The sequence below is a fragment of the Haemaphysalis longicornis genome, unplaced genomic scaffold, assembly GCF_048455015.1.
Source record: "Haemaphysalis longicornis isolate Haplotype H1 unplaced genomic scaffold, Haemaphysalis longicornis Haplotype H1 scaffold_1, whole genome shotgun sequence".
Lineage (NCBI taxonomy): Eukaryota > Metazoa > Arthropoda > Arachnida > Ixodida > Ixodidae > Haemaphysalis > Haemaphysalis longicornis.
In genome coordinates, this window is record NW_027526203.1 from 47,433,601 (window position 1) to 47,460,597 (window position 26,997).

Genomic DNA, 26,997 nt, shown 5'->3' on the forward strand with positions numbered 1-26,997 from the left:
GGCGGACGACGAGATTCCGAGATTTTTTACGTGAACAATGGACGCCACAGGTTTTAGCATATTGGCGTACTAGAAGTGAGATGCCATGGGTTGGTGTGGGCTTCCTTTAAGCGCTATCGCATGGCATTCGGCGGAATGCAGGGCTCAGAGGTACAGCACTCGCCTCGTATGCGGAAGGTACTGGGTTCGAATCCTGGTGCCGCCGGACACCCACCGGTTCCTTTAATGGGTACAGGCGTCCCTGGTCGAGTGCGGACCCTTGAAAGGGGAGTCCACGTCTGGAAAGCTGCCTTTACCCTATCGAGGGGCCCCTGACCCTTGTCCATCTGGCGGGGCCCCCGGCCATCATGCCGCGTTGCGCCATTGCCGGGGGTGAAAGAGTCTGGCGGCTTTTCCTGCCACAGGCGGTTGCGAGTTGAGCGTCCACCGTGGCTGTGGAAGGCACCATGTGAATTCGTGTTCCTTGGTGGCGCCGGGCACCTACCGGTAAAATAGGTACAAGCGACTCCCCGGCTTGGCGCTCGGCCCTTGTGTGGGACTACAACGCTTGGGAAGTTCACCCGGCTTGCACGGGAAATCGCCCCTATGGAATGGAGCGGCTGCAAAAACGCAGGAACTTTTTGCCATCGGCCATACAATGCTGGCCGATGGCAAAGTTCGACCATGTTGATCAGTCGTATCAGAGATCAGACATTTCAGAGCTGAACAGGAGATGTCTGATCAAGCGCAAAAATAACTAGCGAGAAGCAGCGAGAAGTTCGACCATGTTGATCAGTCGCATCAGAGATCAGACATTTCAGAGCTGAACAGGAGATGTCTGATCTCTGATACGACTGATCAACATGGTCGAACTTTCAGGCAACAACGCGAACGAGAGGCGCAGGCAGAATTAACCACGTTTAAAGTTCGACCATGTTGATCAGTCGTATCAGGGATCAGACATTTCAGAGCTGAACAGGAGATGTCTGATCTCTGATACGACTGATCAACATGGTCGAACTTTCAGGCAACAACGCGAACGAGCTGCGCAGGCACAATTAACCACGTTTAATCTAAACTGGGCGTTCGTAAACTGTTTGCCCAGTTTCGCACGTGTCTACACTGTCGTTTTCTATCCGACGTTCTTGCACAAGTATGCCGACTTCTGTCTAACGTAGCCTATGTGAGTTGCGCGAACGTGAAACTTCTGAACTGACTAGGTAAATGACAGAACGCTTAAAATGAGAATGTATTACATAAACACGTTTATTGAAGGAGTTTCCAGCAGTCGGAACCCGAGACCCATCCATCAAATACTCATCAAGCGCAAAAATAACTAGCTAGAAGCAGCGATACAGCGCCGAATCGCTGAGTCCCACCATCTTTGATTGCTTTCCTGTTTCCTCGAATAAACAATGCTGTTTATACGCCCCCCTTTGGCTTACTGCAGAAACGTTCGGGAATAAGTGGGAGGTTAAAGCTCTGGGTTGATTAGAAATGATCAAAACACGAATGAGTGCTAGGTTACAATTGCGAAGCGGGTTTTATGCAGCAGTTTTTCGCCGCGCGCGCTTCTCACGTCGATAGTGTAGTGGATAAAGTGTCCGACTATGCTGGCCGTGACGTTAGGCTGGCTTGGAGGCCGTAAGTACGGATCGCACGCGGTGCCCTTTTTTTTGTTTGCTTGAGCGGTTTTGTGCCATTTCATAAAAAGGGTAAGATTCCGAAGAGAATTTGGCAAAAAAAACGTCAAATGAAGCAGGGAAACCGGCTACAAACTGTACAAACAGCCCAGTAGGTCTGAGTTCTGCTACAATTGTTGCCAGACAAGTGAACCGGTCACGACACCGCTCACGTGGGTAGTAAACTGTTTTTGGCAACGAATAAAGGATGAATTATTTTTAAAATATCGGGTTTGCAGCTTTGCATAACAATAAACACAAAGAACGTTGAACGCGTTGAACTCTCGAATGTACATGACGTGACGTCACTGCTAGTTTGCGCTGCGGACCGACGACGCGCGCATGGTCGCTTGCGATGCGGCTCAAAACGAGAATTCCAAAGGCGCCTCCGAAATTCTAGAAGCAATGAATTGTGAATGCATTTTCTCTTCACGACCTCTTGAATTTGATCAGCTTTGCCGCTTGAAGCGAAGAAAAAGGCAGGATAACGAGCGTGGTTGGACGCGCACGCGCACATCGATGTCTCGACACCACAACTGCAACGTCAGATAGCGCGGCGACGCATTTCGTCATTCGTTCGCGTGCCCCGGTTTATTTTGCCGGTGGCTGTACCTACAGTTTTCTTGTTTTCTTCGCTCTGAAAAACGGGGAGATGTATGACAAGCGCCAGGGGTTCCCGAGTTTCGAGCGGCTATGACTGACTATATAAACTAATTGTTTTCCGAAGCTTGTACCGTGACGACGGTACCCCGTGGAGCGAGCTACGACGACAAACTGATCGCCTAAAGTGTTCTGCACTTAAAATGTTTTGCACTCCGGAAATTTAAGTTCATAACGACGAATATAACGTTTTCTAATCTGCGATATCATGGTATGTCCCGACATGGTCACTATTAAAGAACATACAGGGGGATTACAAGAAATTCTAAAAACGGAGTGCAGAGCCTCTGACGTATGCCGCATTATCTGGCTGCAAAGTCAGTACACTGTGCGCATTCGCTCTTCTCCACGAGCGTTTGAAAGTGTGACCTATAAATTTATAAGAAATGCTTCATCATGAAGCAACGCCAGACTTTTATTTTGAGGCGCCTTTTCACGCTGCGTCACCACTGAGCAGGATGATCGTTGAAGGGCACATGCTAGCCGCAATCAGCCTACTGCGCATCGCTCTTGGATGCTGAGTGGTGACAGGGCATTAAAAGACACCTCAAAATAAATGACCGGCGACGCTTCTTTATCAAACCTTTCTTCTAGCAGTCCGCCACACTCTCAGACGCTCTAGAAGAAGTACGCATGCACGCAGTTTACTGAAAGTGCAACCAGACGATGCGGCATGCGTCGAAAGCTGTGTGCTCCGTTGTTCGTATTTCTTTTAATCGCCCTTGGACATAAAAGTCGGTTTTGATTCCCGGCCGCGGCGGCCGCTTCAACATTTCGCGCACGTTAAAGATAGCCAGGTGGTGAAAATTAACATGGAGCGCTTCACTAAGGCGCGTCGCATCGCCTGTGTAGCGTCGGTGCGTTAAAGAGACCCTGCAGCACTCAACATCGAATACTCCAAATGTATTTTGGCGTAATGTATATTGTCCCAGCAATCTCGTCCCGCAAGAATTGTGAAAATCCATTCGCTATTACCAAAAGCTACGCGCGATGAGAAACCGCAGTTACTACCCTCTCAACTCGACCTCTGACAACGAGACGAAAGCTGCGCACTCTCTCTCGTAGATGGGAGGCGGCTAGCGGCGTTCTCTTCGGCGGCCTTCGATATATCACATGCCAGGGACTTTTGACATTTGCTCGCAACGTGGAGGGGTCTAGTTCCGGCCTGGTGCCACAAAAATGTAGGCATATCAGCCTGCTCGCAAGCGTGCGGTCAGGCTGGTAGGGCGTCTTTGAAGCAATAAACGTTTGTTGTCGAGTGGTCTCCTTCAAAGGGGAGTATTGAGTTCGCCGGTCAAACTCCGCGCGCGCTCATGACACTAAAGAAACGCCAAAACTGTGCGTACAGGTTCATGCATCAACATCGAAGTCGGTGTCATTCGAGGCGTATGCTATTGCGTTCGCAATGTTTTCATTCTTCCCGCAGGCCGCCATGGATGCGACGCCCCCGAAGCTATCTTTGGTCGCCCAGTTCGACGATCTGTGCCGGCAGCTGAGGGACGACGCCGAAAATGAAGGTTTGTCCGATTCCTTACAAACAGCACGAGAGTGTATCGGCCTGGGCAAAAGTGTTACTACGGATTCCCTTGCATCCATTACAACGTTAACATCCAGGCCTACATAGGGTGCAGAGTTCTCCTGGCTAGCAAATGAGCTTTTCTGTTTCACGGAAGTGTCTCTTCCCACGGCAGCCGTCACCGTTAACTTCCGAAATTCTCACGGCACTCGCCTTCTATTGGCTAGGCACGCCACGCGAAGCTTTGTTGGGCAAACATTCCGCGAAGACTCACTCCTGCAGCTGTTTCTGTGGCGCTCTGGTATAGTGTCTTCTATCAAACAGGAGAAGCCTTTACTGTGCTGAAAAATGGACACGTCCTATGTTACCATGGTCTAGTGGACAGAAGAGAACTGGGACTTGGATTTCTAGTCAATAAAAACATTGCTTGCAACATAGACGAATACTACAGCATTAACGAAAGGGTAACCGGTTTCGCAATTAGGCTTAATAAGACTTACAAATTCAAGGTGATACCTGTCTACGCGCCTACATCCAGCCATGACGACCACCTAGTTGAACGCTTCTGTGAAGATGTGCAATCGGCAATGGCTAACGTAAAGACACAGTGTACCGTAGTTATGGGAAACTTCAATGCTAAAACAGGCAAAAGGCAGGCTGGTGGGGACAAGGCAGTTGGGAACTATGCTCTGGGCTGTACGATTAACAGAGGGGACTTTTGTAGAGTTCACAGAACGGAATAATCTGCGCATCATGAATATCTTCCAAAAACCATAGAACCGTAAGTGGACGTGGAGGAGCCCAAATGGGTAGCATCAAAATGAAGTAGACTTCATGCTATGCGATGACACTGGAGTCGTGCAGGACGTGGAAGTGCTCGAAAGGGTGAGGTGTAGTGACCACGGGATGGTACGATCTCGAATTAGGCTAGATTTGAGGAGGAGCCAAAACAAGCTCGAGTACGAAAGAAGCCGATCAATGAGCTAACAGTAAGACGAAAAGAGTAAGAATTCAGTATCGCTCTAAAGAACCGATATTCATCTCTAAACGAGGAATCGGAGGTTACGGCACTGGAAGCGAGCGACAAGCGTACACGCATTATCACGGGGTGCGCAATAGAAGTCGGAGGTAAGATCGGAAGACAGAATACTGGTAAACTTTCCGAGGAGACGAAAGATTTAATTAGGAAACGGCAACGCATGACAGTCTCCACATCCGCTGAGAGAATAGAACTAGCGGAGCTTTTAAAGTAATTAATAGCGTAAGACAACTGACATACGGAAGTATAATCTGGAGAGGATTGAGCATACTTAAAGAACGGAGGCGGCCTGAAAACAGTGAAGAGGCGCCTGGGAATGGGGAAAAATCACATATGCACTTGAAGACAAGAAAGGCAATGTCATCACAAACAGGGATAAAACAATTATAGTAGCCGATGAGTTCTATAAAGATCTGTAAAGTAGCCGCGACATCCAGGATAATACCGAACGAGGGACTAGTTCAGAGGAGGTAGACGTCCAACCAGTCACGACAGAATTAAAGAATGCTTCGTAAGAAATGCAAGGGAACAAAGAATCTAGTTAGGATCCGATAACAGCAGACCTCTTGGAGGATGGCGGGCAAATTGTACTAGAAATGCTGGTATACGCAATGCTTAATGACCACGAGTGTACTAGAATCTTGGGCGAACGCGCACACCATCATAATCCATAAGAAAGGTGACACGAAAAACTTCAAAAATTACAGGCCGATCAGCCTAGTGTCAGTCGTCTACAAGGTAATCGTTAACAGGATTTCTGCAACTTTAGATTTCAGCCAATCTAATGCCAAGCAGTGTTTCGTGGGCTGTTCAACAATACACCATATTCACACGATAACTCAAATGAGAGAACAATGCGCCACGTATACTCAACCCCTGTACGTGGCCTTCATAAATTATGAGAATCCAGTTTACTAGGTCGAAACCTGAGCAGTCATGCAGGCTTTACGGAATGGAGGTGTCGACGAGTATTATGTAAGAATACTAGAGGATATCTACAATGGGTCCACAGCTACCATAGTCCTCCATAAGGAGAGCGGTAAAATACCTCTAAGCAAGGGCGCCAGACACAGAGACACGACCTCTCGAATGTTAATCCCAGCATGTTTCCAAGAGGTATTCAGAACATTGCATTTGGAACAGGTGGGCGTAAGGGTTCATGAAGAATACCTTAGTAACCTCAGATTCGCTGATGACGTTGCCTTGCTAAGTAACTAGGGGGATGAATTGCAAAGTATGAATACCGCACTGCACAATCAGAGTAGAATCGTGGGCCTGAAAATTTGTATGCAGAAAAGTAAAGTAATAAGTAATAACCTCGGGAGAGTACAGCGGTTTGAGATAGGTGGTGAGGCACTGGAAGTGGTCAGCGAATATATCTTGTTAGTCCGAGTAGTGACCGCGGATCCCAGTCATGAGGCAGAGATAATAAGAAATAAAGAATGGGGTGTAGTGAATTCGGCAGGAATTCTCAGATAATGAAGGGCAGCCTCCATTGTCGCTGCAGAGGAAAGTGTATAACAGCTGCATTTTACCGGTACTCACCTACGGGGCAGAAGCTTGGAGGCCCACTAAAAGAGTTCAGTTCAACTAATTTGAGGACGACTGAGCGAGCAATGGAGCGGAAGATGATAGCTGTAACATTAAGGACTAGGAGAGCAGAGTGGGTCAGGGAACAAACGTGTGTTAAGAACATATTAGTAGAAATTAAGGAGAAATGGGCGTGGAAAGGGATTGTAATGCGAAGGCAGGATAACCGTTGGTCATTAAGGGTAACAGACTGTATCCCGAGAGAAGGCAAGCGTGGCGGGGGGCGACAGAAAGTTATGTGGACAGGTCAGATCAAGAAGTTTGCGGTGATAAATTGGTCGCACTTAGCGCAGGACCGGGATAACTATAGATCTACGGGAGAGGCCTCGCCCTGCAGTGGGCGTAGACAGGCTGATGATGAGGATGATAATGATGATGATCAGACCGGAAAACCAGGGTTTGAATATTGCGTAGGGACGTTTTTAGGGGCGAAGCACCTTAGGGGCTGGGGCTGTCGGAGTCTCCTTTCGTCTCATGTAGCCACGGTACTAAAACAATTGGACACTCGTTTTCCAACGCTTTGTGCTACAAAGTTTCATCTCCATGAACAAAAACACGTACTAAAAGAATGCACCTGGACACTCGTTTTCCGACACCTAGTGTCATGTGACACGAAGACGAATTACGGCTAGTCTGCCTCCCAATTATTTACCCAATTCCGGTTCAACAAAAGAGACGGCAACACCGCCTCAGCAAACGTGTGATTTCTCCTCCCACCGGTGCTTCTCCGCTGCCCAATCAGCACGCGCAGTGTGGAAAGAGAGACTTGCAATCTTTGAATAGACTTATACACTGCATGCTTCGCTCCTACCCAGGTTTTGCGTCAGTTAAGATGGCCCGGGATTTCTTCTTCGTTTCCCAAAATTTAAAAGTTTATGTTCATGCGATTTTTTTATCGATTTTTTTTTCTGGTTATTCATACAAATATGATGCGACGGAAGCCCATGACATCAGAGTTGAGCAATTGAGTTGTTTTTGGTGTAGTCGGTCTGGGTTAGGTTACACTCGTGTCAGTGGGGCTAGATTTCGCTAGGTTACGTTATGTTTAATTGGGCTGCGTTGCTTTGGGTAGGGTAGCTTATGGTAGTTTATGTTAGGTGCTGAGCCCAAGGACGCGGGTTCGATTCTCGGCCGCCGCGGCCGTTTTTGTGATGGAGGCGAAAACGCCCGTGTGTTCGAGGTTTAGGCGCGCGTTAAATATGCCCAGGTGTTCAAAATTATTCTGAAGCCCTCCACTACGGCGCGCTTCATAGCCTGTGTAGTCAGCACTTTACACCTTCTAATTAATCAGTCAAGCAGTCAATTATGTGAGGTTACAATAGGCACCATTGGACTAAATATCGAGCTCACTTTTGTCGCTTCTTTGTTTTATGAGAACACCTTCTATTCGTAGGAGCGACTTTTAGTGCAGCCGGCGTTACTACTCGCCCTATTGACGGGATGCTCCGGGCGTGCGCGACTACAGTAAAAGGTCGTTATTCGAACCGTAAGGGGACACCATCTCAGTCCAGAATAACGAAAATGAACCATAACGGTACAGTGCCATTCAGAAGCAGTAGGGCATGTCAATACTTGGATGCTTGAAAAAAATTTGGCTCCAATCCACGCTGTGAAGGTGGTGGGACTGCGAAGCTGTAAAGGACGCCCACGAGTACCCATGCGACGTCACTTCAAATTCACACACGTTGCTTTACAACCAGAGACTCTGACAGCCGTTACCCGGGTTTCGCGGGGGCGGCGTCCGCGTAACCGAGTGAACGAACGCAGCAGTGGCTGAAGAAAGAAAACGTAGAGGAGCGTCTGGCGAAGGGTAAGGAGGAAGGCTGCACGCTTGGCTATGGGGTCATCTCTCTCATTGCCTCCCCCTCACTTTTGTTTCATGCGTCGCCACCAAGGAGCGCCCTCCAGGCCACCCCTTTCCCCCGACGCTTTTTCTATCGCAGGTAATCCAAACCACGAGAATGCCGTTATGATGCATTATGCGGTTTGCACTCCACATGAGGGGTTGAAATAGGCGGTGCTGGAAGGCCGCGCTCTTTGCCAACTGACCTAATCTAAACGCTGCACGGCACCATAACAGTGCGGCGGCGCTAACAACACGCACTTCCGGCGTTTCGAAGTTTATCTTCTGTTGTAAGATCAGGGATGATCGTGATAGCAGTTTCGATGGATAGCCATCGAGTGATGGCCTCCCTAACTCGGTTGCGGCTTCTTGTAGCCAGTTCAGGAAGAAAGCCTGGCCAAGACTCATAAAAAGCCAAAATGGCGGTGCCCAAACCGCTTCGGAGTGTCAGGTTGTGACGCATTATACGGGAATGGGCCCACAGTTGCGACGTTACAGCGGGGTTCGCATTACATTGTATCCTAAGGTAGCTATGCCGAGAACGACGGAATACAACGTAACAGGCAGGAAAACGCAACAGTGAGGAACATAACAACGAGGTTCTACTGTATTCACACTGCGAGCTGAAAAATCTCATATTCTATCGGGTTGCTGGCGACCTCCTCCTTGAAGATACTGTATTCATAATTGTGCTGCGTAGGGATTTGATATTGTGCAGATGCCGTGGTTTTGTGCCATATACTACTGAATGGTGATGAGCAGTCGTTCCTATTTATTCACGTTGCACACATGGCTTTGCCGATCCTCGTCTTCTCAACTGTTCGAAAATTGTGCACCATGAGGCTATCTATCCGAAAACATTTGTTGGTGTAGCTCTTCAATACATATTACCAGCGAAAAATACATGGACGCAGAAAAAATCAGGTAGAACGATTGGTCGACTTCAACCGACAATTTTTACTCAGGACACGTAAGGAAAGACGAGGCTAACATTGAACAAGATGTAGATGGGACCCAGCATTTGAGGCCGTTCGTGTTTAGGAAGCAGACGCGACGAAGTAAATGGAGAGGTTTTTGAGAGCATTTATATTCAGAGGATGGAAAATGTGTGCGTGCCTTCCATCACTATTACAGATAAACAGCTAAGCTGCCTCCAATGGCGCATACGCTAGACGCAGCTAGGCGTGCGTGCTGTTGTACGCTACTATCACAGTACATCGCTTTTTTTTTCAATGGCAGCATCGTCTTGTTGGTATTATGTGCTACGTGTTCCAAGTAACAATTGTCAATTGAAGTCCAGTGATTGCCCTGTGTGCTTCTTTCTTCGTTCCATGGTGAACTGTATTCAAGGACAATACCAAGAAGCCCAACGTTCAGCCCTAATTGCAGTTGCTCTTTTTCCTGAGACCACTTTTGCATTTGCAGATCTGTTCCTGGACTTTGTGCAAAACCAGGAGGCATGTCGGCAGCGCTGGCTCGCTGCTAAACTTGAAAATGCTGAACTGAAGAGGCAGATTGCAACACTTCAAGACGCCAACACGGAACTATCAAGCACGTTGGCGCACACTAAGTAAAGATTCCCTCTCCGTATCGTTATGAATTGTGCAGAGGTCGTAGTCTGTTCAGGGCATTCATTTAGTCCGACCTGTACTCTCCTGCATTCTGTAAGATTCGCCCGCAAGGCCTATCTCATTTAAATGGGTATTTTGCTGCATTAGGGCTTGTAAGGTAAATTGTTCCGTTCAGTTTAAAGGGGGCAGTGAAAGAAACTGTCCATTTTTGTGTGTCCTTGTCGCTGTGACAGGGCTTAGTTTATATAGCCTCAAATCGCAGCACCTTTTTTAAGGTCATCATAATACACATTTTGAGGAAGGCAGTTTTCCCACATGCAGAAGGCTGCAGTGCCATGATGGCATGCACTGTAAAGAAAATTTTCAGAGCATTCGCATCGGTTTTATGTTTTCTAGAATAGGCCCTAAAAATATTTCCTAAGGTAAGTGAACTGAAGTTCACAAAGCTCCTTGTGTTCAGTTTTAAAGTTATAAAGCCTTGAGGGCAACCAGGTAACCCCGAAGCTGCGTGTGGCTCACAGGGGAAGCAGCTAAATTAGCAGCCCACATTAAAAAGTCCCTTTGCACCATCCTTGAACGTTGCCCTTTTGTCCTCTCGAACTTCTTGAGTGGCCCATGATTGCTAATTATAAATCTGGGGCAATTGTCAGCATTGTTAATCTCACTATGTGTTGCTATAATACTGCTCATTATTTCCTCACTCATGTAAATAAAACCCCATTTTCTGTAAGACTGAGCCTTAATTCAGCGCAAATGTCTTCTCAGTTTGTGGCTTTCAAAAGAACGCTCTGGTTTAACAGCTTTTCACGCAGGCTCAAAAAAAAAGAGCTCGGTAAGCAAAGTGTGACGCTTAAAAACTGCAGTAGTCATCGTTGTTGCAGACAAATGCTCATGGCTCTCTAGCGCTGCTTTGCTGCTGCAGAAATAGTCCGTGACGAGGTTAACATAGGTAATGACATTCCTGGTTTGCTTGCACAAACGGTTGGTTTTGTCTCTGCCTGAAGTCGCTGATGCTTCTGAAGAACACAAACGTGGCTGTACATTTGTGGATCTTTATCTTTTGTGTAAAATTACCGTTAAACGATTGGACGCTTTTCTGCTTCCCCAGACGTGTCTTAGCGGAAGAGGTGCTTTCGAGACAGAACTGTGAGCGAGAACTGCTCTTAAAGGTAAGGGGTCAAAGCAGAAGTTTCCGCACACACACACATGCGTGCACTGGAAACGCCAGTTCTCTCTCTGCTCTTGGTGTTTTGTTCTCTGCATCCCCCCCATGTACTGTTATTTTCCAGGAACAGCAACTAGACCAGATCCGGGCGTTCATGATGAATGGAACTGAAAACCGTGAGGAGGCCCTGGTGTTTCCCCACGAGGTAGATGACATGAAGCCATACCAGGCAGTGAGTTGACTGAGAAAGGCTCGGAAGAGCCCACTCATTCGGGGGTGTGTGGGCGTTTTCTTTCGCTTGGGAGGAGATTAGTTTGTTCATTCTAATCTATCACCTTGCTAAGGTAAAAAGCGTTGGGCCCTGTTTCCCAATGCTACATACTTGCATGTCCCTTTACGCTATTGGGAGTGGTTCATACAAAGCATTTGGAAAGTAGAAGTTGACCTAGTGGTCCCAAATATTTCATCTTAATTCAGCTCACGTTACTCAGTCTCTCTCAGTGGAGTTTTGTTATTTTAGTTTCATTCCGTATAAGGATTTTGTTAGCGCTGGATACACAGTTTAAAGGGGCCATGAAGACAAAATGCAAGGTTGGTTCATTCAAAGGTTGCCTCGTGAGAATCATATATAGTGACACCACGTTTAACGTAAAATACGCTCAAATAAGCTGTATAATTAGGAAAAAAAGGAATGACCATGCGACCCCCTATCTCATTTCGCGCTACAGAACCTATGCCATGCCAGCCAACTCTGCGATTGGCGGAGGCCGGAAAAGCAAACGCAAATTACGCAGAACTTTTAAGCTTGCTGAACAAGCTATTTGCGCTTATATTTAGGGCACATTCTTTTCATATCTATAAGAATGGTGGGAGAAGCAGTGGACGGTACGAAGGCACACGTAAACACAGAAGTACCAAATGCGCACTGCTGTTGGTACTGCGCGCACTGTGCTTGGTCTAGATGCAGAGCACTGCAGTTCTTTGGTGTTGTCTCAGACGACACTGGCCGACTGACGCCAGCGACGGCACCTTACAGGACCATATTTGTCGAGCGAGCGCCATGTTTTACAGAACGATTATTTTCTCCATCAACAAGAGCCAGACCGGTTTAAATACGGTCACAAACAAACCAAAAGCACAAAACGGCTTGCCGCGGTGTGGTGGCGCCATCTAGGTTGACTAACAGTAAGCAAGTCTCCGCTCCACGCCAAGTTCAGCTGAAACACCTGTTCTTATGATGTCATTGCAAACGTCGTTCAAACGCACTCTTTGGCGCGGGGATCAAATTTTAGCTAAAATGATTAATATCGCAGTGAATAAAGCATCGTTTGCTTCCGGACAAGCGCTGGGGGCACTATAGAAAACGAAATCTTTCAAAATAAAACAAACTTGTATTTGTTCATGGCCCCTTTAATGTAGTTGCGCCCATCACAGGGAGGCAGTGTCCTGTAGTACTAATTTAGCACAGAGTGCTATTGAGTTCATGACAGTTGATTGTTCACAAAAATATGGCTGATAACTATTAAACTCGCTAAAGCGAAATATGCGCGCCGCTCTACCGAAGTCTTCTCGGTCACGGCGCATAGCTGCTGCGTCTCAGGAAGTGATCGCGGGATCCGCGAACGCAGGATGGCGCGCGCTGCTACCTGCTGTTATCTGGCAGTGCGCCGCCGCCGCCGCCGAGCATGTTGTTTTAAATCATTTTTAACCTCCCGCGCAAATGTCACGTTGTCCGTATGAGCCACGAAACGGCGAGAGAGGGAGAGAGATAGAGACAGAAAGAGGTGCTTTATTGAAAGCGAAAGAAGCAACGAGGATGACGCCGAAGGACCTATGTACATACATCAGGCCACGTGGTAAGCTTCTGTGGCGCCGCCTCAGCATACAGCCCTCCCCTTCACCTTTTGGCCACTCTTTCCTTCTCCATGTTTCTTCTGTCTTCTGTTTCCTTCGTTCGCTGGTTACTAGGCGGTAGAACCCGCCACGCCACAGTAGCGGCCGCTGACATGCTGCGCCTGATAGTAATATACAAGGGCGTTAATGGACGCTTGGACTACAGCTAGTGGTTAGCTTGGGTGCGCGTAGCAGCGGGCGAAGAGGACAGAAGGGAGAAACGGGGAGCACTTAGCAGGAGCTTTGGGAATTTGCAGATTTTTTGTCACTCTGAGTGTTAATCCTCCGGTGTTTTCTGCTTTGTTTCTTGGCATCGCAGACTGCAGACCATGGAAAAGCCCATCGGGTTCGTTCTCTCTCCCCCGCGCCGGATTAAGGGGGAAGCTACGGAAGCTGCAGCGCCGGGCCCCCAGCTGTCAGTGGCCCCGCTCGACAATATAAATAAAGTTCTTAAGTGTGCTTGCTGCTCGTATCGAAAGTTGAAGGTAGGAGCTTCAAGCTCACCTGCACACCGAAGCTGACTAAATCGCGACAGGGGGGGAAGAGAGGCGAGCCCCGCACACTATGGTCGACAATCTTCGAGTACATTTCAATTCAATTTAGGTATTCCTCGTCCTCCTACTCGTTTTCCCGATGTTTCCGGAAATACATCTTGGACCAAAAGTGGCGGGTACACAGCTTGAACGGGCCGAAGAAGCCACATAAAAAGGCCCCGAGCTCGGCTCTAGTCTTTTTCGGCACAGGTCGCTTCGGTAGTCTTTCCGGAACAAGCACCTCTAAGCACGCGGATGTTTCGGCGCGCACACGTTTCGGTGTGAGGAAGGGTAAGGCGTGCGAATAATGAAATAATGTCTGAAGAACACTGTAAACTGTTTAAACCTGAGGGACGCTAAATATAATTATTGAAAATTTAAGACTGCCCACGGGCTCAGATATCTGCGTACATCGCTTCTGCCGAAAATTTCAGTATATAACGCTTTGCAACGAAGTTGATTGCGAATGTTCACTAGACACACACATTTTACCACGTTTGCACGGGCTCCAAAAAAAGGAGAAAAATACCCTGCAACGTAACGGAACAATAGGGAAACCTCATTCATTTCACACGTTTGTTCGTTAATCTGCAATTCAGGAATCATACTTCTGTTTTGGACAATGCCGCGAAGGGTTGCAGACACAGCCATCGCCTCTTCGCCAAAGCGAAACGCCTCGAAGATTTCTAGTTGGCGTTCACTGCTTGATATGCGCAAACCCTGTATATTTTTGTATGCTGGGGTGCATTTGCACCTGCGACAATAGTAAGCGTATGGTTATTTAAATGTTCGAAGGTTGTGTAGGCCACTTGTGGGGTCGTTCTGCTTCAACCCGCGCCCCTGTGGTGTAGCCTCTGCCGGCTGTCTGAGGAACAAGCGTTGCGGAAGCTACCCGTCCACGTGACTCCACTCGTGGCGTAGACTCTACACTCTAAACTTTTTTTCCTCCCATATACTCCCTAGAGGTTCTTTTTCACCTGTCCTCTAGTGGTCCTCCTTGTAGGAGATTTTTTACTGCATGGAACAGGGAGGTTTTGTTTACCTCCTCAAAACAGGGCGTTTTTAGGTTATAGAAAGGAGGTATTTAGGGAGTGTTAAGAAATGTTCGGGAGAATTCAAGGAGGTCAAAATGGAGTATTCTTTACTTCCTGAAGGGCGTTTTTAGGTGATGTTTATGGAATTTTTAGGCGGTTCAATAGGAGCCTATTATGGCTCCCTTTGGGAGTACTTATGTTAGTTTAGGGGCGTTTTTAGGAGGTTCAAGGGAAGCATTTAATTCTTTTGAATGGAGTTTGACGAAAGCTTGGGGAGTTTTGTAGGCCTTCCGAAAGGAGGTTTTCAAGGCCACAAGGGAGAATTTCTGGTTCCATGCGGGAGTACTGATTTCACACGGTTTTTCTCGATTTCAGGTTTATTTCAAACGAACTTTCGCAGACAAGTTTACATGGTACATGGTGTACACAAGGAGGTTCCGAAATAAATACTTATGGCGACCTCATATTAGAAATCACAAATGGTACATGGCTAAATAACACGCCAGTTAGGAATTGAACACAGAAATACGATGCTAGTTGAACAAACCATAGAAACAATATTACTACGAGAACTGGAAATACGCGAAAAACAAAGATAGGCACAAACACAACCGCATGGTAAGTGAAATCATTATAGAATACTAGAGGATCGAGAACGCGTCAGTACTTATCAGAACTTATCAGTACGAATCAGCGCTCAGTACAAAGTGAAAAAAAAAATGGTTGCAGTGGTTTACAACAACAACAAAAAAATTCAGTAGGTGGTGAAATGAGCGAGAGCTGTCTGCTAGTTGAACAAATTGTAGAAACAATAATAATACAAGAACTGGAAATACTTGAAAAACAGATAGGCACAAACACAACCGCATGGTAAGTGAAATCATTATATAATACTAGGCGATCGAGAACGCGTCAGTATTTATCAGAACTTATCAGTACGCATCAGTACTAAGTACACAAAGTGAAGAAAAAATGGTTGCAGTGGTTTACAACTACAAAACAATTTTTCAATTTGTGGTGAAATGAGCGAGAGCTGTGCAACGATTTGATATTGAAAGGTAACAAGCATTTTGTAGGTGGTAAAGGCACAAGAGATAAATGATGTAGGAGACAGACTGCAGTGAGATGGCTATGGATAAATGAGTAATATAAGGAATGAAAAATATGCTGCGGGAAATACCAGTGCGTTTTGATAAAGACACAAATGCGCCAAAAAAAGTGACCCAGTCTGACGGGTTAATTGCAATGATAGAACAAAATGGGTGGTATCGCGACAGCTTCTTTAGAGTGAGAACAAAAAGCCATGAAATTCGTGTTTTTCGGATAATTTTTAGTTGATTCCTTTCGCACCAGTTGCCAATATTATTTAGATAATTGTTTCAAGTTAAATTAGTTTGTTAATATTATTGCTTCACTGAAAGATAGCTGTATTATCAGCATACAGAACGGTCCATCAAATATCCCCTTTTCAGTAAAAAAAGAAAAATCAGAAATATAATACGGAAATCTTTTTGACTACTATCCAATGATTACAGGATTGAAAACAAATATTAGTGAGCGATATTGATGCGATCAAAGTTAATTAGTTCTAAATCCTTCACACGTGGTTTGGTGCAGGAAAGGTCCAAAAAGGCATGTTCCACAAACGTTAGAGCTCTGTGTGCCTTCTTGGGATATTGAATGTTGAAAACCCAGAACGATGGAAACAGACTACACAGTCCTCCCAGTAAAGATGATGCAGTCAAGACACGCTGGCCATCGATGTGGAGGCTAACTTCCCCGTTCACGGAATGCAGGCAGGGAGTCAGAGGAACATCTGCCTGAAAATGCAAAAAAGAAAAAAAATGCGCCACACGTAAAATTCAAAACAGACACTATGGTTAAATGAACTTAATAATTCGGTGCAGTAATAAAATTGTAAGGCCCGGTTCCCTGCGAATTCCAGTACCTAAATTAGGAATGCAAAGGCTTCATAAAACCAAGTGCCAGTACATTAACCGTCGTGGCTTTTGCAGCAATAAAAAAGATATTACTTCCGCACAATATACTCGAGCACAACCTTAAATGACAGTGAAGATAAAATGCAAGTCTCTGTAGGTTCATAGATTAGTTTTTGTTTTTGACTGAAAAACACTTTGGTATTGCATGATTTTGTTAACTGCTGTTTCTTGCTTTAAGATGCCAGCTTGCATCTATTCAAGTGAGTGGGCACACAGTTAAAGATGCAAACCCTTACACTGCCTCTCCTCTACCATGGTGGCTCACTTTCATAGAAAAAGTGCAGCTTTTTCGAGCTGGACGGCTGTTGCAAGCCGTGGCAATACTCACTTCTGCTGGAGGGGCCAACTTGGTTTCCGAATGCAGCCTTGCCTTGTACAGCACAGCCTATCCTGCCTTAAGATATATGCAGTCATTCAACTCGATCATGTATCAGGATCTGCAGAAGAAAATCGTGTCAGCAAATAATGAATTCACGCCGGAGAGGCACCCACTGTTTCAGTTATACTTGCAGATACCTCCACCTATTTCCCTCCTGGTGTTACATCCAAAGCTAATTTGTTACGGCTTGTCTCATCAAGTATGGTCATCTGTCATAACACAGCTAGTCATACAGGAAAGTCCTTCACTGGGTCAGAAAACACTTTTTTTACAGTAGTGATAAACTAGGCGACTCAGTCATCCGTATTCTGACACCTTAATATTCTGTGTCACCGAGCTGACAAGCATGATTGGTGCATAAGGTCATTTGTAGCCGCAACCGTTACTACAGCCTTGTTAGCTAACGTAAACTTCGTTCATGGCACCAAAATACTTGTGATTGCATGGCAACCAAAAAAAAACAGCTGAAATGGAAACGCTATTCTCGCAAACTTACCAACACTGCATGCCACACACACCTGCCTTAGTTAATTTACAGAGATTGTAGAAGTTTCCGTCACGCAAAACCACAGTGCACTTTTTGGAGCTGCAAGCTCCGTGTCAAAATCGAGTGTCAGATGAATCGAGTAATTGTTGTGTATGGTCTTACTATTGATTATGACAAAGTTATTACCAACAAAAGAAGAGTCTGTGCATTGTTCTTCTAAAAAATTATATCCTTTTTTATGCCTGGCAGTCTTGTGTCATGCTACGGCAAACTCGGTTCTCTTCCATAAGGGCATGAATTTGTGTTTTTAATTACGTGGCCTTAGCTGGCGAATGACGGGTCCCGATTGTGTACAGACCCCTCATTATCATCCGAAAGGGAATAAAAACATTTCGGTTTCGAACCACGTCGCCGTCGTGGTCCACACTATATGCATTTAATCGTTCGATAGGCTCATAGCATCTTTTACGCATGTCACCGTTTCCTTAATAGGGTACGCTGTTAGATGTGAAGAGTCGACTCAAGCGAGCAAACAACCCCACCGAATCTACAGGGCACAGTTTTCGAAGGGGGTGGCCGTCTGATCTTTGGCTTTCGCCGACCAGAGCGCTAAGAATGAGTCAGAGCCTTGAACGAAAACAACACAAATACTTATATTTGGACAGGCAAGCCATCAGGAGCGTTAACAAATAGATATTACAAAGTAGAGCAGTTAACTAAAAAGAACACAAGCAGTTCGATGCATATGAGAGACAGAGTCCCACAATATTCACCGACCGGGCCCGATGATGCATTGCTGTCGGAGGCGATTCGGCTACCTGAGTAACCGTCATGTTGCTTTGAAACGACGCCGCGCGCGACAAACGATTTCATCTCGAATGCCCTGTTACAGACTGGTCTACAAAAGAATGCGAATGCATACCCCAAAAGCCACAAACAAGTACAATGAAACGAGTGTGCGCTTTTTTCTTTGCCCGTGCGTGTACGTGCTGTGTGCGGCACGGGTACTTCGCAGTTAACCCTATCCAAACGTTTGACAAACGCATCGACCGATGACAGACCACTTACCAGCGAGCTGTCCACAGCTGTCGCCGTATCCAAATGTTGTTAGCGGCCGTTCGTCGTGTGACAGGGGCACATAAAAATCTTTCCACCAAATGGCACTACTAGTCCTTCTCAAATAAGAAAAAATGATGGCCCAAGGCGAGGCGCTTGAAGCTCCGGCCGCACCAAGTCACCGGCCACGCTGCATTCATAGCACGGAGGTTGTTTACATCCGGGCAGCAAGTCGTGCCGCCAGGGCAAGTTGAGTCGCTGCAGTCGGGTGCGTTGGCCCGTTGGCACGAGAATTTAAATTGTCTATATATGCGCAAGCAAGCGAAGCAGATAAACATTGCAATTGTTTGCAACGGCGAGAACTGTCTCTTTGTTAGCAGCACAGTTTGACAACACCTACCGCCAAAATAAACAGCTTGAAACAACACGGCCGCGCTGTCTGCTTGTGATCGCGCTGGCTGAAGCATCTATACGGGTATACGTACGGTGTCGGTTTTGTAGCTGCATGCAACCGTCGCGTCCTGCTTTCTCGTTCTAATTAGCATTAGTCCATGGTTGAAGTTCTGACACACGGAAACAACACAAGACTAACATGGCGACCGCCCGCTTGAGATGATTACCCCATATGGGGAGTTTATTGTGGACGTGGTTGTATACAAGGAACCGAACGCCATCTCACAAATGGTGTTAAGTCGTTCTAAATCCTCCCTTTTGCTACCCGGATGGGCAACGGTACTACCATGGAGGTTCGTCCACTTTTTTAGACCATGCCTAGGGAGTAAATTTTTTGCTATAAGTACTTTTCAGGGCACATTACTTGATTAAAACTCCATTTCCGGCTAGTTTGCGTTTACAGTGTAGGCCCCACTCCGTGCGTACGCCGAGGCTGCCCGTCCAGTCCTTTCCTAGCGGCTCCCTTCAAGCTGGCGAATCAGCAGGTCTAGGCGTTGGGAAGAGCTCAGGTGTGGACGCCAGACGAAGCAAGAACGCCTGCTTCCTTTAGGGACGACGAAAGCTGCGTCCATTTAAAAATCGGACATCTCCGCGCCGTGAACGATGCCAAGGGTGTGGAGCACTGGGACGCAAGTTGTGTATTGCCTGTGTGATGAGCGTCATCGTCCGTGCACGCTGATGCACTCTGAGTTTTAAATAATTCTGAGGTGCAGTAAAGGCACTGTAAATGACAAGCGCCACACTAAAGACAATTCGCGTCCCAGTACTTCGCACCCCCGGCATCGTTCACGGCGTCTTTTCCCGAGAATTATCGGTAGATAGTTTAGAGTTTTAGATCCTAAGCATCTCATGCTTGGCGCTGTGTCCCTCCCTCCCTCGTTGTCGTTGTCCGCCGTCCGCACTCTACTGCGCATGCGCGTCTCTTCAGCCCCGTCCGCGTTTGGGCTGACGTCAGCGCAGGCCACTATAAAAAGAAATAGTTAGGCGGCGCCCGGTTTCCATCCCACGACTCTCTGGCCGCAAGGGAGGTCCGTGGCGCTCTTCCCACTGCGCTATACACCGAGACGGGAGCATGGGCTACGAACGTGCCTTATGTCCTTCACTCATTCAAACTACGTCAAGAAGCTACTGATACAACGAAGGCACCCGAAGCTGAACGTCAACGAAAACGACGAACTGAAAACTAATGGGCAGGGTGTCGAACCGGAACCGAACTGAACCAAAAACCGGAACCAAACCGGTATTTTTGTCGGAACTTAACCCGAACCCGAACCATTATCTTTTGAGCCGGCTGAACCCGAACCGGAACTGAACCGAAAAAAGAAATAACGGTTTCCGGTTCTCGGCAAAACGGTTCTACCATCCGCTTATGGATAACGGGTGGTAAGTGTCATTAGGGGCTTCTTTCTTTCAAGCGGAATCAATTTCGCAATCTCTCGCTCACTTTTACCCATTGAATGAATCAAAACGAATATAGCCGAATGAATCAAAACGAATCATAACCAATATAGATTCCACACAGACACATTCAAGTACTCATTTTTTCCCAAAGAAATGAGAGACTGGAACGCGTTACCAGATAACGTGGTTGCATGCAGAACCCTTGATGCTTTTATGTCGGCAGTATCAAGCCTGGACCATGTCTGAGCAGTGCCCGTATAACTTGTCTATTGTGGTTTTCAGTTTGTCATTTATGTGCGCATGCGCATGTTCGTGTTCTTTATACCGTTCACCCGTTCTCATCTTTATTCCCCAGGATGAATTTTGGTTCACAAAAATGGTATATTGTGTAATCTTGAATAGTGTACTGCCGCAGCTTTCCTACATGGTTCTTATTTTTCATGTTTCACGTTTCTCTTCTGCAAATAGATTATTGTAAACGCGAAGTGTGCTTTGAATTTCTTTCTGGTATGTGCTACGTCATTGCTCTGTTTTAAACGCGAAGTGTGCTATGAAAGTTTAATTGACGTGTGCTATGTCACTGTTCTGAATGTATCACCCAATCCTTGCAAAAGCCTTCACTAAGAGGCTAGCAGTAACGCTACAAAATAAATAAACACTCCTACCGCGCTTATTACGATAACATGGTGACAATTTGATTATTTGATTCATTGTGACGCTTGTTAATGCGCCGACGCAACGGAGGCGATGAGGACCACCGCAGTGGAGGGCTCAGTATTAATTTTGACCACCTGGGGATCTTTACCGCGCGCCCCGAAATCTCGAACGCACAAGCGTTCTCGCTTTTCGCCTCCATCAGAAAAGCGGCCGCCGCTGCCGGAAATCGAGCCCCCGTCCTTCGGCTCAGCAGCACAACGCCGTAGCCACAACGTGGTGAAACCACTGCACACCAGTATAGCAATTAAGGCCCCTAGTTGCAACGGTATGTTGCTGGTGGTCCAGCAAGCAGGGCGCAGGGTTGGGAAGAAGAAATGTCAAACACTTGGTAGCCTGCGCGATGTTTGAAGCACCGAATTCCTCCTCCCGCTGTCGCCGGTTCGCCTGTCACCACGCCCCCACAAGGGGCCTTTAAAGGCTGAATAAAACATTTATCGCTCTCTCTCTCTCTCTCTCTCTCTCTCTCTCTCTCTCTCTCTCTCTCTCTCTCTCTCTCTCTCTCTCTCTCTCTCTCTCTCTCTCTCTCTCTCTCTATCTCTCTCTCTCTCTCTCGCTCTCTCATTGGGACGGTGCAAGTGCAATCAGTCCACGAGACTGTTGCACTGTGTACCAGCCAAGGTTGAAGCCTTACATTTGCTTATGCCTATTTGCAGCACCTAAAGAGTGTTGAAATGTTGGCTTTTAGGTACATGCATAATCACAAGAATTAGAACAGCGCCACAAACGGGACGTAGGAAGAAAGGGACACACATATGTTTGTCATTGGTTCAGGACATCGGCTTTATAAAAGCGAGGCGATCCTCACGAATCGAGAAAGAGAGGAAAACAGGGCGAAGTGGCCGGAGAAATAAGATTCTAAACGTAATACACGGGAATAAGAGAAGATTGATTGATTATGAGGTTTAACGCGCCGACGCTACACAGGTGAGGAGGTGCGGCGCATTGGAGGGATCCGGATGAAATTCGGCCACCTGAAGATCTTTAACGTGGGCCGAAGTCTCGAACACACGGACATTTTCGCGTTTCGCCTCCATCAGAAAAGCGGCCTCCTCGGCCGGGAATAGAAACCGCGTTTTTAGGCTTAGCAGCACGGCGTCTTAGCCACTGAGCCACCGAGGCGGGAGAGGTAAGCGAAGATACGCGTCTATTCAAAATTCTAGAGATTGTGTTCTTTTGAATTAACAGGTGTACCCAGCGTTGGGCACCTTACGTTTGGTTTCGCTGTTTTCCACTAGCGTCTTTGGTAGTCTCCTGTACAGGTAAAGCTGCTCTTCACAGGCGAATAAAACGCCATGGTGTGTGCGTGGGCGTGTGTTTGCGCGCTTTACGTGGAAGTTTCCTTCGTTCATTCTTTTGCAGTGGGGATGCAGGCAGCATTCGCTCTTGATTGTCGCAGTAAGCCTGATAACGAAGGGGCCGCGGCCCATGGTCGGCGATATTTTTCCGCCGCGTCTTCTAACATGCTTGGCCAAGGATACTGTGGTCACTATACCTCACAGTATACATAACCCTAGCTTTGCACAAGGCACTCATGCAAACTGCGAGGAACCACCGTGGGTTCGAGCTAGTTGAGCACGCTCCCGATACTGAAACGCTGTCGCGTCTACTCAACACCGCCTCTATTGGGCAGGTGGAATAGGGGCGACAAAGGAATATACCCAGGGTACGAAGGGAATACGTTTATTTCACACCAACGTCCCAGTTATATGATCTAAGGTACAGGTACGTACTTCCCTTTAGTTGAGAGGGGCGATGGGGTGCCACGCGCAAGTGTGCGCGTCCTCGGCGCAAAGCCAGTGGGCTCTTCGGTCAGGGCAAAATCCGAGGCGCAGCGCAACCGTTGTGCGCCCGCATCGCCGTGCTGGCCAGATCGGCTCGCAGCAGCGAGGGAGACGCGGCCCGTTCGCTCACAGGCGCGTACCGCACGGCGTGATTGTCAAGTGTTAGGTACGGCCTTACTATATGGGATCTAGGGTCAACAGGAGCGGCCAAAGGCAAGGGCCGGCAGCCGGGAGGGCTGGTGGGCTTTCGCCGGCGCAACAGAGTTGCAGCCGGCTGGTAAAGAAAGCGTCACATACCTTCGGCCAAAGGCTTCGGCGTCCTATAAGCGTCTCCCCGAACGGACCCCCGCGCAGTGCGCGCGTTCGCGTCCCGGTAAGAGGGGGAGTTCGGGAATCCTTCAAACGGGCCAATGGGGGTGAGGTCAGCTCCACTATACCAGGGCGGAGCACCTGCTGCGCGACAGTGTTTTATTGCCGCATTGGTCGCTGCAGCCTTCACCTCAGGCAGGAGTTTAAGACGGCTCGGCTGTGCACAGTGGCGCCGAGACGAGCCGGCATTTCGGGGAGAGAGGGGAAAAGCGCCGCGAAACGGCACAAACCTAGCGAACACACAATGGCTCGGGCGCCAGGATCCCCACAATACTAAATGGACCTTGAAAACGAAGCCCTACCTTGCCTTATTTGAAATATGTGCCTTTGGTGACTCGTTAAGGACGTTGTTTTCATAAGAAGTGGCGAGAAACAGCAAAAAAACTTTCAGATTTTCTGCCACCCAGCATAAACCGTGGCGTAAGAAAGAAGTAATTCAAGCAAAGTGGGCAATGACTTATCAGCAACCAAGCAGTGTACCATAAAACGAAGCAAGGGGCACCAATAAATGACACACTCATGTCTCTTGGCGGTGGCTTTGTGTAGTTTCTAGGACGACAGTACGGGTAGTGCAAAAGAGGCTGGTGTATTTTCTGTTACCCCTGGCCTAGATTTTCAAATTTGACAGTAGTATTGCAGCTCATTAAAAAAACACTAGTTCTAGTAAAGAAAAAAATACTTCAGTTTTATGATGAATTTAAAGCATACAAAACTGATTTTTCGCACCTTGCTAATACAGTGAAATCTCGATATAACGAACTTCAGGGGACCGCGGAAAATTGCTCGTTTTTCTGAAACGTCGTTGTAACGAAAATCGCAAAATTTAAGAGAACAAATAATATTTCAATGCCTAAAACGACTTACCTGTACAGGAGTGCATCCTTGAAGTAATTTTTCACAAGAAATGCGCAAGTGATCATGAAACAAAGCACATTTATTTAACGTAAATGGCAATTTTCTTCTGGTGCGGGCAGCCCAAGCTTGCTAGCACGAAGGACTCCAACTCTTCCATATTCCTGTGGGCTGACTCCGTGGCCGCGCGGTTTTCTCCGGAAATGTGCGAATTTAGTACCCTGTCCAGCACATCCGCAGTCGTCACGTGCTGGTCGCAGTCTTCGAGTGCTGACGTGGCACCCTCAGAGGCATCGTCGTTGATGCCGTCCTCGCTGCCTTCTTCATCCTGAACGCTCATGCTCTGAAGATTGTCCTTTGGGGTCAGCTCCGCTGATGTCCGTGAAGATCCAGCAAGCAACCCGAGCAGCGGCGGAACGTAGAAATACTTGTGGTGCGCGAATAGCGCGTATCGGCTTTCTGAACGGAGGAGGGGACCCATGCTTAATTTTTTCTTGTCCTCATCTTTTTTCTATCTCTCGCATCGGCTCGCGCTTTCGCGGAGCAAGTTGCAAGATGTCCTCTTCTGGGCTGCGCTTTGCCGTGTAAGCTGCTAGCATACGGCTCCGGTTGCCACAATTGTTTAACGGAAATCTAAGAATCTCCTGCCTTGGAAATATGAGTTCGTTGTACTGAGGCGTTCTTAACATGGCACGGAAATAAATAAAATGATCGTTATTTTGAAAAGTTCGCTATTCTGAAGTACGCAGTAGTGAAATAATTTTACATTGAAACTATAGGCAGCCCGCGTGGAATTTCTTAAATGCTCGTTAATCTGAAAAGTTCGTTAATGTGGTGTTCGTTGTACCGAGAGTTGAGGGTAATTCAGTTCTGAACCGGTTCGCGGATCGAATGAGTCGAACCGGAACTGAACCGGAACAAAATAAATTTACCTGAACCCGAACCGTAACCTAACCCGTATTTTTTTTTTCGGTTCGACACACTGCTAATGGGAACTTTAGTCGACCCCATGGCTGCTTTACATACTACTCAGGGTTCCCCTGTGGGAAGATGACGTAATTATTTGCTTTATTTATGCTTTCGTACCCTTCGAAATTCGCGCTCTTTTTTACTGTAGTTACCGGCGCTCTCCCCAGATGGCGCGTATAGTACTACAGTGTGTGCGTGCATGCGGAGTGTTTAACTTTTTTTTTCCTTTTCTTTTCTTTTTTTAATGGTCAGGGTAGAGGTCTCTCACCCGCCCGCCGTAAAGGGTATAACCGCAAGATCATCATCATCATCATCATCATGTGCGCCGCTCTTGATAGATGGCGTACAATGCTGTGCGCACGTAAATCCCTTTGCGCACGGACAACTCCAGACATCGTCACGGACTTTGCAAGGTCATAAAGGGCTTCGCCCATAAAACGCATCTTCCGTGCGGCCCCTTCGATACCGTCTTCGAAACGGACCTCTGCCGCTACTCGGGGACGGTAGGCTGTTTGCTGTAGTAGGCGCTTTTCACTTTGGAATGAGCCAGCGGAGGGCGCGGAACACAGGGCGTCCCGCAGATCTGGTGTCGCTTGGGCCCGGCGGCAGGAGGGGAGGAACCGACGAAGGAGCCCGGGGAATACAGTGGACGCGGCAGACCTGGTGACGACTCGAAATCGAGAGGTCGACCCAGACTGGCCTTCGTCGTAGAGCCCAAATACAGACAAGGAGTTTCAGCGTGGTTCCACTGGCAGTGACGACCGAACGACCACCCGACCGATCGACATCGAACTACTGGCTACTGTAACTGTTGTACGGCACCGACAGGAGCAGCAGCCGCGGAAGGGTTAGCAATGGCATTCTACCCCAATTTAACTGTTGTCTGACGCTATTTCTCGTACTCACTGTCGCTTCCAAACCCAAAGAGCACCCGTTAATGCGTAACTATTGCTGAGTAGCAAGACCATGACAGCACCGCAACAGGAGTCCATCACCGCTGAATGCTCGACGGCCATGCGCAAACTCACGTCCGAAGCGGACCGCTTCCCAGCCCAAAAAATAAAAAGCCACATTTCTCCGCTTGTCGTATTTGTTCTAATTGTGCTGTGATGGGAAGGTTGCCTTGCGCGGCACGTCTGAGCTGCGTTGCCCCCCAGTCCTTCACAGGCGGCGCGCGAAGTCTAAACGTCGCGTGCTTTCTCGTCACGTACAGGATTTTGGCCCGTATGCCGTGGCGGCTACCTGTTTGGCGGATGTCTGTATGTGACAGCTACCTGCGCGGACTTTGAGCCCTCCCATGTATGCAGGAGGAGAACTGGAGGGGCATTGTTGAGACAACGAAATGCAAGGTTTTGCCATAAAGAAGGGTCTTGGCTGAGAATTCGAGCTAGACACCTTCTCGTGTTTGGGGTCGCGACTGTGCATGTTAGGCTTGGAATTTATAATCCACCAAAGAGAGATGCAGATTGAGGATGGCATCGGAAGTTAAGGATACAGCTGTGTTACGGCGGCCAATTTGAGATTCTCGCGGCGGGAAAAAGGGTCCCGGCAGTTTTCGCTCAAGTGGTTTGTGTGCACTCGGAACATACGAGAGTAGAGTTTGAGTTCGGGGCGCTCAAGGGGTCTTCACGCACGCGAAGCTAGAGTCTAATAGCACTTTTGAAGTTTTTCTTTTATAACTCCTGTACTCAGCTTTGTAAACATACACAGTTGTATTGTGAGGCGAAGGCACGGAAGAGGCACAGAACCGTTTATTCCAGCAACCGCGACCGATCTTCCCCAGTCCGAATCTCTGATGACGATGATACGGCGATGAAGAAGTAGAAGAATCTACCAGTTGGTAGAATGATGATGAGTATGTTCAAGAAGAGTAGCAGACAAGTGAACAGCCTAGAATAATCTTCGTTGATCTACAGTGTTCTGGATACAATTCGACTATTCCAGAAACGCTCGACCGAGTGATAAATTCCCGCTGAGCATATGCCGCGGCATTCGAATCGTCGACACCAGTCTACGCACGTCACTTTG

The 26,997-nt window shown here is 47.5% G+C and overlaps 1 protein-coding gene across 1 annotated transcript in view; it reads left to right on the top strand.

Annotated features, from left to right (window-relative positions):
- Nucleotides 1-13,397, top strand: part of LOC144163867 (uncharacterized) — a 37,463-nt gene extending 24,066 nt beyond the window's left edge. The window contains exons 2-6 of the mRNA XM_077694549.1: nt 3,748-3,838; nt 9,735-9,879; nt 10,989-11,049; nt 11,170-11,277; nt 13,258-13,397. Coding sequence (XP_077550675.1) covers nt 3,754-3,838; nt 9,735-9,879; nt 10,989-11,049; nt 11,170-11,277; nt 13,258-13,314 — 456 coding nt within the window. The 5' untranslated portion in view covers nt 3,748-3,753 and the 3' untranslated portion in view covers nt 13,315-13,397. The remainder of the gene's footprint in view (nt 1-3,747; nt 3,839-9,734; nt 9,880-10,988; nt 11,050-11,169; nt 11,278-13,257) is intronic.
- The last annotated feature ends 13,600 nt before the right edge of the window (nt 13,398-26,997 follow it).